The sequence below is a fragment of the Macrobrachium rosenbergii genome, chromosome 16 (genome assembly GCF_040412425.1).
Source record: "Macrobrachium rosenbergii isolate ZJJX-2024 chromosome 16, ASM4041242v1, whole genome shotgun sequence".
In the NCBI taxonomy this organism is placed as follows: domain Eukaryota; kingdom Metazoa; phylum Arthropoda; class Malacostraca; order Decapoda; family Palaemonidae; genus Macrobrachium; species Macrobrachium rosenbergii.
Genome location: NC_089756.1, coordinates 31,481,262 through 31,496,261, shown reverse-complemented (window position 1 = coordinate 31,496,261; position 15,000 = coordinate 31,481,262). Strand labels below are relative to the sequence as shown.

The following is a 15,000-nucleotide window of genomic DNA, read 5'->3' as shown; positions in this document are numbered from 1 at the left end:
CTGTGGCGGACTGATACCACAGAGGAACCCCACAGAGAGAGAGAGAGAGAGAGAAAGAGATGGTGAGGGGGAGAGAGAGAGGTGAGGGGAAAGAGAGAGATGGAGAGGGAGAGAGATTGAGCGAGCGAAAGGGAGAGAGAGAGAGAGAGAGAGCGGGAGAAAGAGAGAGATGGAGAGGGAGAGAGATTGAGCGAGCGAAAGGGAGAGAGAGAGAGAGAGGGGAGAAAGAGAGAGAGAGAGAGGGAGAGAGAAAGATGGTGGGGAGAGAGAGAGAGAGAGAGATGGAGAGGGGAGAGAGAGAGAGATTGAGCCAGAGAAAGATGGTGAGGGAGAGAGAGAGAGGGAGAAAGAGAGAGATGGAGAGAGATTGAGAGAGAGAGGAGATGGAGGGGGAGAGAGAGAGAGATGGAGGGGGGAGAGAGAGGGAGATGGAGAGGGGAGAGGGAGAGAGATGGAGAGGGGGAGAGAGAGAGAGAGAGATGGAGACGGGGGAGAGAGACTGAGCGAGCGAAAGGGAGAGAAAGAGAGGTGGAGAGAGAAAGAAAGAGAGATGGAGAGAAAGAGAGAGAGAGAGTGGGAGAAAGAGGGAGCGAGATTAAGCGAGCGAAAGAAGATAGATAGAGAGAGAGAGAGAGAGAGAGGCGAAACGACGCAGCAACAGCGGAGACGCGGCAAACGAATGCCCGTTCGTATTATGAGGATTGGGAGGGAAATTGCTGAGGGCTCGGATATGAGGACAGCGGGATGTTCATTTGGATCCGAAATGTAAACTGGGACTTGACAGAGAAATAAAGAGTGGAAGAAAGTAAACACAGGAGCGGAAGCGGATACCCTGTGGAACGTGAGATACTTATACGCTGAAGGAGATGAGGGAATGAATTCTTGTGGGGAAAAATGGATGAATAAAGGAGAAGGGAGAACGTTCGTTAACGCTAAGCTTGAAAGCTAGAAGCGACCAAAGGTAAAAATTTAGATCTTGAAAGTAACTACGTTCAGATTTCAATGATATGTTTCGTGACCGCTGGATTTCCGGGTTTAAAAGGAAGAAGAAGAAGAAGAAGAGAGAGAGAGAGAGAGAGAGAGAGAGAGAGAGAGAGAGAGAGAGAGGGGCAGTCTTAGGCAAACAGTGAATTTAGATACATATTTATGAAGATGATACTGTACTTAGCGATAAAAGCATTAAGATCGTGTCCTACGAAAAATCATTCATTAGGATAGCGACCAGTAAGGAAGTAGACAGTCAGGTACAAGAAAAATGACAGAATTTCAAAAATAAATAAATAAGGGACAATTAAAACAAGGGAATTTTCTACTCGAGTTCAATCAGTCATCTCAGCCATTTCCTTCCAGAATGCGCGATTCTCTGCCTTTCTTTAAGTTTCCTGCCCTGTAGGAGGTTAGTGCCGTCAGTGCACCTCACGGGATGCACTGTAGGCATTACTTAAGGCTCTTTGCAGCGTCCCTTCGACCCCTAGCTGCAACCCCTTTCGTTCCTTTCACTGTAACTTCATTCATATTGTATTTCTTCCGTTTGACTTTCCTCAAAACTCTCCTGACAATTGATTCATAGTGTAACTGCGAGGTTTTCCTCCTGGTACACCTTTCAAACCTTTTTACTGTCAATTTCCTTTCCAGCGCTGAAATGACTTCATGGAAGGTCCCAGCGCTTGGCCTCTGGCCTAAATTCCATATTCTCTTCTATTCTTGGAGGCTGTAATTGATAAACTGATTAGGAGACAAAGTACGGAAGAAGATCAAAGGTTTGCAAGGGGTTTGTTGCGTGGGCATTGATCACGAAAGCCAATGTAGTTTGGAGACTGGCGCCTTCAGTAGAAATTAAAGGCAGAGTGGATATATTTTGCCATGGTGGTATTAGTGACCTAGAAGGAAGCGCTTTACTAGGGAGGTGCTGTGAGATTTGGACTGCGATGAGATAAATAGGCTGTTGAAAAGTTTTAAAAGAAATTTTTATACAGTTGGTGGCGATAATTTAGTGAATTTCTCTCTCTCTCTCTCTCTCTCTCTCTCTCTCTCTCTCTCTCTCTCTCTCTCTCTCTCTCTCTCTCTCTCTCTTTCTGTCGATAATAGCTGTGTTAATGCTCTCTCTCTCTGTCAATGATAGCTGTATTTATGGTGTCTCTCTCTCTCTCTCTCTCTCTGATAGCTGTATTTATGGTTCTCTCTCTCTCTCTCTCTCTTTCTCTCTCTCTCTCTCTCTCTCTCTCTCTCTCTCTCTCTCTCTCTCTCTCTAAGAGGAAGCCTCAGACTTGGAGTAATTACAAGAGGAACAATTTCGGCTGAGTTTGCTTGCCCGGAATTTCAGACCCCGGCCCTCCCAAAATTACGGCGGGGACTATTTAAGCACACTGAACGCTGGGAGATTGCAATATTGTATGAATACGCCTTTTTTTTTGTGGGGGGGGTGGGGGACGAAGATTCGCACATGCGCGCCCCATCGCAGAAAGCTGGTTTGCTGAAGCATGGGATCAATTTCATATGTCATCATTGATGAGCTTCGACCGAGAGAAAGCCAAAAGAAAAACGGAAAAAGCTTTTCAAACCTTTCTACTCACAATTTCGTTTCGTTTCTTTTACTCTACCTCCTTTCATATTCTCTTTCTTCCGTCTTACTTTCCACCCTCTCTTAACAGCTGATTCATAGTGCGGCTGCTTTGAGGCTTTCTTCCTGTTACACCTTTCAACCTTTCCACTCTCAATATCCCTTTCAGCGCTGAATGACCTCGAAGGTCCCAGCGCTTGGCGTTTGACCTAAATTCTATATTCTATTCAATTCATTAGAGCTCAGCCGATACGATCTCTCTCTCTCTCTCTCTCTCTCTCTCTCTCTCTCTCTCTCTCTCTCTCTCTCTCTCTCTCTCTCTCTGTTCTCCTCCATCTGTCTATCATTATTTACATAATTCATTGATATCTAAGGCTTAGATATTAATGAGTTATGTATTCTCAATAAAATACGTTCTCTAATCATTGCATGAATAAAAATCTCTGCATGTAATGTTTGTTTCTGTAACACGTTTTCATAAGCATATTATATAACAAGAAAATGTTCATGAGGGCATGGGTCGCCATGGTTAATTTGGGCGAGATTTTGGGTCACTGCCAAAAAAAGGTTAAGAACCACTGTATCAGACTAAGTGTGTAAAGGTCCTTAGCTGTAAGGGATTTGCTTCCCTTGAGACATTAGTATAAATATATTTATATTGTGTGTGTAAGTGCATAAAATGTGGAACTTTCAACCATTCAGGTTTTTCGTAAAAAAGACACGATGTTTTAGCCACGTGTGCTCGAAACACGTTTCACACCGATCCAGAAGACGTTCTTACAACTCTGACAAATACCAAGTTATCCTAATAAATTCAAAACACTTCCTATCGCCCCCAAACCATTTTTCATTCGGGCCATACCAACTTTTGAAAACGAGTTGCTTATTCCAGTGTTCAAAAGGTTTCACAGTAATCTCATTACCGAGAGAGTTGAGTTATTAGCATTAAAAAGGAAAGTTAGCTAAGCTCCGTGGAGGTATTTTCTCCACGTTCAAGACATGTCAAGTTTGTTTAGCTTAAGTCGTTTCAAATTGCCTCTCTCTCAGTCATCTTGAAAGGAAGATCAAAACTTTGGCCTCCCGGATTAATAATCCCTTTTCTTATTAACCGCAAGTGACGTGGAACAAACCTCTTACTTGCCTTTTTAGTTTTCTGTGAAAGAAAACTATTGTGCCGGCTTTGTCTGTCCGTCCGCGCTTTTTTCTGTCCGCACTTTTTCTGTCCGCCCTCAGATCTTAAAAACTACTCAGGCTAGAGGGCTGCAAATTGGTATATTGATTATCCACCCTCCAGTTATCAAACATACCAAATTGCAGCCCGCAAATCCCAGTAGTTTTTATTTTATTTAAGGTTAAAGTTAGCCATAATCGTGCGTCTGGCAGCGATATAGGCCAGGCCACCACCAAACCGAGGTTAAAGTTTCATGGGCCACGGCTCATACTTCAGTAGTTTTTAAGATCTGAGGGCGGACGGACAGACAAAGCCATCTCAGTAGCTTTCTTCTACAGAAAACTAAAAAAGAAGAAGTTCGATCATCTAAACAGAAATGAGGCAAAAGAAAAGTCTGTCAGTGCAACGACCCATAAGATCACCTAGTCAGCCGGATACCTGAGCTGCCTTTGACGATCGAACCTTTATTTCATTCACTTATTTTGCGAAAGGACTCTCTCTCTCTCTCTCTCTCTCTCTCTCTCTCTCTCTCTCTCTCTCTCTCGAATCTCCAGCAATATTCTTTTTGAAATCTTTAAAACGTCCCTTTAGTAATTGGTGAGCCAAGAACATTGGATTAATGCCGTGCCGTTGTTACCGGGTCTTTGGTAAATCGTGTTAGACTGGAGTTCAGCTTGATTTGCCCCCTTTGAGAATCATCCCTTTTACTTCGAGTCTCAAATGATGTCAGACAGCCACAGGGAAATGATGGGATTCGTGAATGTACTCTGTCCCTTCGGAATGTGACTGAACTTGGTCAGCCTCCGTAGGGGGTCATTGCCGTCAGTGCACCTCACACGGTGCATTGTAGGCATTAAGGTTCGACTCTCCGAGCGGCCAATGAAGAATTAGAGGAATTTATTTCTGGTGATAGAAATTCATTTCTTGTCATAATTTGGTTCGGATTCCACAATAAGCTGTAGGTCCCGTTCCTAGGTAACCAGTTGGTTCTTAGCCACGTAAAATAAATCTAATCCTTCGGGCCAGCCCTAGGAGAGCTGTTAACCAGCTCAGTGGTCTGGTTAAACTAAGATACACTTACTTTTACACCTTTCAACCTTTTTACTCTCAATTTCCGTTTCAGCGCTGAATGACCTCGTAGACCCCAGTGCTTGGCCACTCCATTCCATTACATTGGAGAAATCTCGTTGTTCCTGACATAATCGGCACTTCATGCATTTGATTTGTTCTCAGGAGATAAATACAGCTCGTGCGCATCTGTTCCTGAAGCAAGCACACTTCGAGTCCAGGACAGCCAGCGAGCACAACCATCTGCAAAGCAGCAGCGGCGATAAAGTAGATTTTGCGTGTACCGAACCGCGTAAAATCATTCCGGGAGCATTATCCTGAGTTGTGGGAGACATCCAATTGTTCCGAATATGCACACTCCGGAATACTGGAGATCATTGGCGTAATTCAAGCCAATGGCCCACTACATGAGAACGTGTGACCGTCATATTATTCCGGCGAATGCTCGAAAGCGCCCCGATCTAAACCGTGCTCTCGTCAGCTGACGTTCTTTTGTTTTTTTTTCGTGCGCATTCCAACCCGATACAGTTTGGCATTTTTTTTTCTTCCAGAGTGTAGGCTCTGCTTTACTCATTGATTGACCCTTTTACGTAGCGTTGCAAATTCATCGGCTAGGAATTGTTTTCCGTTTGGGTTCGATCCCGGGATTGTGGTTATTTTTAGTTTTCATTCTGTATGCACAGCTTTACTCATTTAGTGGGTTTCATTTTTATCTGGCGTTGCAGAGGCCTCTGTCATATAGTAGAAAATGGATAAATCCTGTGAAAATTGAAATATAGGATTTGTAAAGCTTTTATTTGCTGTTACCACATTTGTGAGTAAAACGTACAGTAGACACAAATTCACCTTAGTTTATAAAAGGTAACTTTCCGAAATACTTCAAATTTGAGGGAAATTATTTTAATTTAAATGTACCTAATTCAGGTGAAGTTCATCTCCCCAGAAATTTCAGTTATGCCAATATCTGAAATATTATGTTCTCCAGGAAATTTTTGCAGAGGATTTCCCCAGCTTTCCCCATAGGCATTAATTAAGGTTCTTTTGCAGCGTCCCTTGGACCCGTAGCTGCAAACCCTTTCATTCCTTTACTGCACCTCCATTCATACCCTCTTTCTTCCATCTTACTTTCTACCCTCTCCTAATAGTTGATTCATAGTGCAACTCCGAGGTTTTCCTCCTGTTGCACCTTTCAGACCTTTTTACTGTCAATTTCCGTTTCAGCGCTGAATGACCTCGTAGGTCCAACGCTTGACCTGCGTCCTAAATTCTATATTCTGTTCTATTCTTATCGTATGTAACTGATATAAGGGAATGAATTAAAGTGTATGACAGGACACGTCCCTTCAAATGACAACTCTTATATAAAGCGCTCCATCATTAACCTTACACAGAAAAAAAAAAAGTTATCACAAAGTGCCCCTCGCTTGGATTTTTTTCAGCATTTTAGTTGTGATAATCGTAATAAAAAAGAAAAAAAAAAAAAAAGGAGACGGAGGCAAAAGCAGAAACGCCATGATTCCCGATGCAATTCAGAAAGGGACGATTCGGGGCGTTCTGTTTTGCATGAAATGTTCTCCTCCATGAATAATGCAGAGGATTATGCTAATGGGGCGTCTATCGCGACACATGATACGCCTTTGTGAAAGATATGTATTTCGCATTCGACCCCGAAAACGCTTCCTGCGACTTTTAATCGCGGAAAGGCATCCGCTCTATTAGCTTCCTGCGGAGTTTTGACTTCGTTCTACCTGCTTTGCCGTTTTTAGTTTTCTGTGAAAGAAAACTGTTGAGATGGCTTTGTCTGTCCGCCCTCAGATCTTCGAAACTGCTCAGGCTAGAGGGCTGCAAATTGGTATGTTGATCATCCACCCTCCAATAATCAAATGTACCAAATTGCAGCCCTCTAGCCTCAGTAGTTTTATTTTTATTTAAGGTTTAAGTTTGCCACCACTTATTCTGCCCGCCCTCAGATCTTAAAAGCTATTGAGGCTGGAGGGCTGCAAATTGGTATGTTGATCATCCACCCTCCAATCATCAAACACCCCAAATTGCAGCTCTCTAGCCTCGGTAGTTTTATTTTATTTAAGCTTAAAGTTAGCCATGATCGTGTGTCTGGTAACGCTACAGGACATGCATCCACCGGGCCTTGGCTGAGAGTTTCATGGGCCGCGGCTCAGACAGCATCATACGCTGTACAGAAAACTGGATTGGGTGTTATTGTGTACATTCTATATATATGTTTTGAAAAGAAAAATTTATGATTTTATATATATATATATGCTAATTGTATTCATATATAGCAGTATAGTTATATATAATATATAGATGTCGTTGCCTTGTTGTTTATATATATAATGTATATATATATATATATATATATATATATATATATATATATATATATATATATATATATATATATATATATATATATGCACACAGGTGGCCAGTGTGCGTTTGTGCGTCGACATATTTAGGTATAAAACTAGTTGAATTTATTAGCTGATTAGTTGGATGAATGAGATTTTAGTTGCTGTCAGTAGCCTAAATGTTTGCAAAATATTTTAATGCGAGAAAGTAGTTGAGATAATGTTATTCACATCAGAAAAAAAAATATTGTTAAAAATATGGTTCTCTGTGTCAGTTTAACAGTGTCCATATAATTAGGTCAACCTCCCTGAAATATGCTTAACTTTTCAGGTTCCTAATTCATTTTTTTTATTCTATCTTGCCACGTGTTTTGTAATTTCTCTGGGATTACAAACTTCTGTTCTGAAACCGACACTTACCTCTATGTTTTCCTCTGTAGGCGTGACTCAAGGTTCTTTGCGGCGTCCCTTCGGCCCCTAGCTGCAGCCCCTTTCATTCTTTTTACTGTACATCCGTTCATATTATCTTTCTTCCATCTTATTTCCACCCTTTTCTAACAGTTGATTCATAGTTCAACTGCGAGGTTTTCTTCCTGTTTCAGCTTTCAAACCTTATTACTGTCAGCAATTTCCGTTTCAGGGTTGAATGACCTCATAGGCCCCAGCGCTCGGCCTTGGGCCTAAATTGTATATTCTGTTCTATTCTGTTCTACGTTTTCCTTTCCAAAACTTTTTTCGTATTTTGTCTGGCAAGCAATTTTTTTCAATCAGGTTTTCAAACCCCGTGTGTTCATGCTTTCAGTTATTGCATTCACATTCCTGCCTCTGATATCTTTATTGAAGTTCTTATCTCTCGGGCTTCTATACCCATTACCTTGTCCCTTCTTTTCATTCAGAATCTTTTCCAATATGCAGTAAATGTGCCTCGCTGTCGAACTTCTCAGTTCCAAAGGTCCTTTATTCCTCACACCGTTGGACTGTGGAACAGTCTTCCTGAGAATGTCGAGCAATTGGAACTTGAAAAGTTCAAGCGAAGGTGCAATGCATTACTAACCTAATGTTGTTCTCCTTGCATTTTAATAAATATTTATCTATTTATTAATTTATACATTTATTTTTTCTCTTTAATAAGTGAGATTTTTTCTTTCTGTATTTCCCTTTACCTTCTCTTACGTCCAAATGAGCCCCACATTCTGTGGAAGCTTGAATTTCAAGTCAGTGGCCCCTTTGGTGGGCTTGTTCCATATGAATAGGGTTCACCTGAATAATAACAATAATAAGAATTATGTGTATAAAATCATATAACATTCTTTTTTTAACCAAAACTACCTGTACATTCCACCCAAAATCATTTCACCTTTTTCCTACCCAGAATTACCGCTCTGTTCCTTTGCCAGAAATCAACAGTTTCTGCCTTTCCTAGATTTTCTGTTTTCCAGACTCTTGCCTCACTCTATATATCCCTATTGAAAGTTGTTATTCTTGTTCTTCACCCACCATTTCACCACAGGTTTATCCATCCAGGCTTTTATCATCGGTTTTCATCAGAAATTTCACTGTTCTCTCTTCTTACTGCTGAAATTGTTTCATTCTCTGTTTTCTGAAGAACCTCTGACATTAAACATTTATGTCCGGAGACTTATCCAACCTGTTTTCTCGTCCACCGTCAGTGCACCTCATGCGGTGCGCTGTAGACATTACTTGAGGTTCTTTGCAGCGTGCTTTCGGCCCCTAGCTGCAACCCCTTTCGTTCCTTTTACTCTCCCTCCGTTCATATTCTATTTCTTCCATCTTACTTCCACCCTCTCCTAGCAATTGATTCATAGTGCAACTGCGAGGTTTTCCTCCTGTTACACCTTTCAAACCTTTTACTGTCAATTTCCCTTTCAGCGCTGAATGACCTCATAGGTCCCAGAGCTTGGCCTTTGGCCAAAATTCTGTATTCCATTCCATTCCATTTTCCAATGCGTTGTCACATTTTTCAACCAAATATCCTCAAAAGACGAGCAAAATAGAAGCTCTGTATAATATCAGAATCTTTGGAGCCTATCTTCTCAGAATGGGAAAAAATTGGCTAACGCCAGCTCTTCAAACCAAGGACGAACTTATCAACAAGAGAGCGAAGGTATAAAGGAAATGGCGTTGCGACAACAAAATCTATCGAACGGTATCAAAAAAAAAAAAAATTCTTCAGCAAAGTACCTATGAAGAAATACCACGATCATTTTCGAAGACAACAAGTGCGCATTTTTCACAGGGCTCCCCCAGCGCGTAATTTCTTTTAAGAACCCCTAAATAATATAGCCGGGGGGGGGGGGACATCCCGCTAAGCGCAGACCGTAATTTGTATCACTAATGTAAAAAGTTGTTGGCGAGGAGGGGAATTGCCCTCGCGTCTTTCATAAAAGATGAGTGAGGCGAAATGACCCTTTGGGGGAAAAACTGGTTCGTATATATTTTGTCTTCGAAGTGCCTCCACCATTACTTACGGTATCACGCAGAAGTAGTGAAAGTGGGTCGTGATTTAATGAAATTCTTGTTCTCCAGGGACATTTGTTACAATAGACTGGAAGTGTGTGAGTTGGTTTCTCTGTTCGTCTGCCGGTGAATACATACAAGTTTCTTTCACTGTATATATATATATATATATATATATATATATATATATATATATATATATATATATATATATATATATATATATGTATACACGTATACATACATAATACATACATATACTGTAGATATTCTTATATACTATAGCATATATACTGACAGTGTATAATCATTTAACAAAATTAATGGTTATGCGTATGATAATATTTACTTATGTGTAACAGTCATAATCAAGCCTTCAGTTGATACTAGCTTAACCACTATAAAACTATGATAAGAAGCACTTTACATATCTCTTGTCGTTAATACTAGAAGGTTAAACAAAGTGCATATGACTCACCCTTTGCTGCAGTTGTATTGTGGTAAATACTTGCATTATCCTCAAGAGACTCATTCGGTTTTACTTTGGCTTGTTATCCACCTAGCGTCACTTATTCCGAGGTGCTAGTACTAAACATGGCGGAAGCTCCTTGGGACGCCGTGTTGAGTACTAGCTCCTCGGGCATCAAAGTATTATATACACCCATTTCTGTATTGTGTGGTCGACAAATTACTATTTCAATGAACGATATCTTCGTGAGGCCGCCTGCTTTACATTCACCGTACGGTGTTTAGTGCAGTAGTACTCAGGATCCTGGTAGCACTGATTCATTCTTTCCATACGGTGGGAGATTTTTTTTCTGTTTTGCTGTGTAAAGTTGGTTCTGTTTAGGTTAGAAAGTATATGGAATTACAGGTAAATGTGGGATGATATTATTATTATTATTATAGTTAGTAGATAAAACCTATTCATATGGAACAAGCCCACCACAGGGGCCACTGACTTGAAATTGAAGCTTCCAAAGAATATTAAGGTGTTCATTAGGAAGAAGCAAGAGGAAGTAAAGTGAAATACAGAAAGAAGAGAGCCCGCTTATTGAAAAAGAAAGAATAAATTAACAACTAGGTAAATAGATAAAAATGTATTCAAATGCAAGAAGAATAGTATTATGGCAGTGACGCATTGCTTGAACTTCTGATACATCGAATGGTTTATTGTAATCATACTGCAGAGTAATTTGCCGTAGGGTTTTATTAGGTAAAGCTTATTATTTTATTTTTACTAAATTTTTCAAGTACATTCAGTTCCTTCTCTGTTGTTTTGCATCAGTCACTAGCGGATTCAGGGGGCGCCACCTGGGCACGTGCCCCCCATGAAAAATAATGACAAAATAATAATATGGAAGATTAGATAATAATAACATAAATGAGAAATATAAAAATGGGGAAAAATAACAAAATCTGCCATAGAAGTTATATATGTGTGTGTATAATATGAAAATTGGTGGCCCCCCCATGAAATTTTTCTGGATCCGCTAGTGGCATCAATCGTTAGTTTTGAACTTGGAATCTCAAACATTCACTCAGACGTCAACATTCCCATGGGCATTATATGTGAGAGGTCTGTTAATGGATAAAAAAAATAAAGCCTTTGTGGTTTTTTCCCTTTTAATAAACAAGCATTACACAAATTCAGTTCTAACCCTCTATAAATCATAAACATTTTCATTTCGTTATACAGACAAAAAAAAAAGTAATTTAGTGCTTGTGTAGAGCCTAGATTGTTGTTGTAGCTCAAATTCATTAGATTGTCTGGCTGAAGCATGTTATTGAAGGATTAATGCTTTAGCCCTTCCAGTATATCATCACTTCCATACTCTGCTCTATTGACCAAACTGCAGGCTTCTTTTTCCTCTCTTGAAATCTCCCTTTGGTCTACAATTCAGATACCTTTGGTGTTTGGTAGTTCACAGGCCACAGTTTCTCAATGAGACTGAGGTTTTCCAACGGCTTTAGGTGCAGACATGGTGGTCGTAGTAATGGATTCAACTCCCCCGGCGGCTTTGGTATCTGCAGATGCTGCAGGGATCCAGGGGACCACGGGGTTTCCACTGGGGTCAGTTCCTCCACCGTTGGGATCAGATTCCACAGCGACCATGGTTTCATCATAGGGCACGTCTCCCACGAAGGACCGTTGTTCTACAAAGGTGTCGCTTTCTCCATCGGGCAGGGATTCCACAAAGACGTCTGCTGCGTCTGCGCCGTCTGGTTGGTAATCATTATCTTCACCAGATCCTGAGGAATAAGATTCCTCGTCGGCTTCGGTTAGACCGGTTATGTAATATTCCTCTCCGGACTGACCTGTACCGTCCTCATCCCCGGTGGTGCTTATCTGCCTGGCGTGTCTGGATAGCAGAGGGCTGGGAATGGCCAGGGCAGCTGGCAGTATCACGGCCACCAGAGCCAAAGTGACAAGTCGTCGAGAATCAACCATGGTTGCCGCTGCAAAGGAAATGGATATTTTACACAGGACTGCAAGGTGTTTAACGCATAAAAATGGTGAATGCTAGGATTTGCTGTGATGTGGGTTTTGCAGAGCATGTGTGAGTGAATGCGGCACATACAGTAAGAGTGAGTGATCAGCTGTGAATGGAAATTAAGAAGCGTTTTTCATTTTTTGCTTATTGATTTTCATTTGTTAATTACTCATGAGTTTTTTATTTAGAAAGCAACAAATACAAAATTGAAACGATGTAATTAAGCTTCATCAACGGTAAATCAGAATCAAAGCTCGTCTTGGGTATATAGTAATTTTTTAGTAATTTTTAAGAGATATTTTCTCACTGATTGTAATTTATTTACTGTACCTACGTTGCTGTATATTTCTATATAATGTATATATAAATATATGTGTGTGTGTTTATATATATATATATATATATATATATATATATATATATATATATATATATATATATATATATATATATATATATATATTGTGTGTAAAAATATTTATTATATACTATCACCTTCTACATCCATCTGTACAGTGCTGTATTTAGTATTCAGTGGCCGTACAAGAACAATAATGATTCATTGCAAAAGAGTTATTGTCAGGGTGAGCCAGCGTGGGCTGTTGTAAGCCATCAAGTGCCGTGGTATTTAATGAATTTGCATAACTGTAAAGGATTACTGTGCGAGACATCTCTGTAGAAAACGTAACCCCTTTCATTCCTTTTACTGTACCTCCATTCATAATCTCTCTCTTCCATCTCGCTGTCCACCTTCTCCTAACAAGTGTGCAACTGCGAGGTTTTTCTTCTGTTACACCTTTCAGACCTTTCTCCTGTCAATTTCCGCTTCAGCGCTGAATGACCTCATAGGTTCCAGCGCTTGGCCTGTGGCCTAAATTCTGTATTCCTTCCTTCTTTTATTATAATTCTGAGAGGGATGTCAGGTAACAGCAGTTCTTCAACCGTGATACGAAGACTTATGTTTATACAGAGAGAGAGAGAGAGAGAGAGAGAGAGAGAGAGAGAGAGAGAGAGAGAAACTGAAATCTGTTGAGCATCATAGCAAAGAGATTAAGGACGGCGAAGGGTGAGGAAAACGAGATTTCCTTCATCCGAGGACAATGTCCCTCCCCTGTCGTCCAGATTTCCCCGCTCCACCTGCGGGATTGAATTCTTACGGGCCCTCAATGTTCATCGGATTATGGCGCCCTCTTTGGGCGGTAACGTCGTTACCCAACAATGCTCGTCTGCTTTCACTGGGTCCCGCAGTAACTCCTCCTTGTCCCTGCTAACTTCGTCTCCTTCTTTGTGCGATGGAAATCTAAACTGGCAAGCGGGAAGTGATGCCAAAAGTTCCTTTAAAAGGCTTCCGCCGGAATACCGGAGCTGCCTAACTTGATCCTCGTATCTGTCGACCTGCCTTAATCTGGGACTACCGAGAGTGCAACAGGATTTGATAGAATTCATCGCGTCTGTATATATAATAACAATGCTGACACTGGCTGGGGGTAGAAGAATGGTTGTGCACGGTTTTGGGGGGCGAGATTGCCCCTAGCATTTTGCAATGATGCTACGGATTACTTTGTAATTTGATAGAAAAGATAAATTCTTCGCGTCCGATTACGACTTTGCAAACACTGGCTGAAAGCAAATGAACGATTATGATGAGCAAATGAAACGGGTGGCGAGATTGCTTGCGGGCTTGAAAATGGCAGACGTCATGAATGTTTGTTAGGAATATACGCCTAAATGAGATTTATGATACTGCATTTTTTTACAATTATATGAATGAATCAGGAACCTTCGTGTCCATTGTATACGTGATGTATATATATATATATGTATATATATATATATATATATATATATATATATATATATATATATATATATATATATATATATATATATATATATATATATATATATATTATATGAAAGGACCTCATTCAAACTGGATGGTATCTAATGGAGTATTTATTCAGTTTGAATGAGGTCCTTTCAGTAATTCTACTAATGCACAGAACAATTGTGTATGTGATAAAGTTAATATATATATATATATATATATATATATATATATATATATATATATATATATATATATATATATATATATGTGTGTATCAGAGGAGGATGATGCGTGGAAGTTGGAGAATTTAAAGCAGATCATTCTGGCTGCCATATCTCCCCCACTTGCGAATTCAGAAGCGTTTGATCTCATTCTCAATCTCATCACTCTTTGACGTATTACTTTTTTTTTATAAGCTCTGGTCGTCATCACTGAAGGGACAACTCTTTAGAAATTCCTTTACTTGTCCTTAAATATGTTTTGCTATTTGATGTCCAATTTGCTTCCCGGAAAAAAAAAACGTTATTACATATATTTCATTTAGATTATATCCAAATTTGAAAGTATGTACTCTGTATGTGAATGTGCATGTGGATATTTATGCTAACGTTATGATTCTGCTGATATTCCAACAAGCGACAGATTCTGTGGTAGTGAAAAATTCACGTTCTAGTCACATATGTATGACTTCTATACCCATATTTTTGCAGTATTATTATTATTATTATTATTATTATTATTATTATTATTATTATTATTATTATTATTATTATTATTATTATTCAGAAGATGAACCCCATTCATACGGAACAAGCCCACCACAGGGGCCACTGACTTGAAATTCAAGTTTCCAAAGAATATAGTCGAGAGTTGATTTTGTAATACAATTCAACTTGTATCTTACATTTTTATTTATTATTTATTTAGTAATTTATCTGTTTTTCTAATAACTGATCTCCTCTTTCTGCATTTCCCATTACCTTCTGTTACTTCTTTCGAATGAACACCTTAATATTCTTTGGGAGCTT

General features: G+C 39.8%; 1 protein-coding gene across 1 annotated transcript in view; it reads right to left on the bottom strand.

Annotated features, from left to right (window-relative positions):
- Window positions 1-10,973: 10,973 nt before the first annotated feature.
- Window positions 10,974-15,000, bottom strand: part of LOC136847017 (uncharacterized) — a 4,933-nt gene continuing 906 nt past the window's right edge. Inside the window, exon 2 of the mRNA XM_067118265.1 lies at window positions 10,974-12,106. Within this exon, the coding sequence (XP_066974366.1) occupies window positions 11,589-12,098 (510 nt within the window). The 5' untranslated portion in view covers window positions 12,099-12,106 and the 3' untranslated portion in view covers window positions 10,974-11,588. The remainder of the gene's footprint in view (window positions 12,107-15,000) is intronic.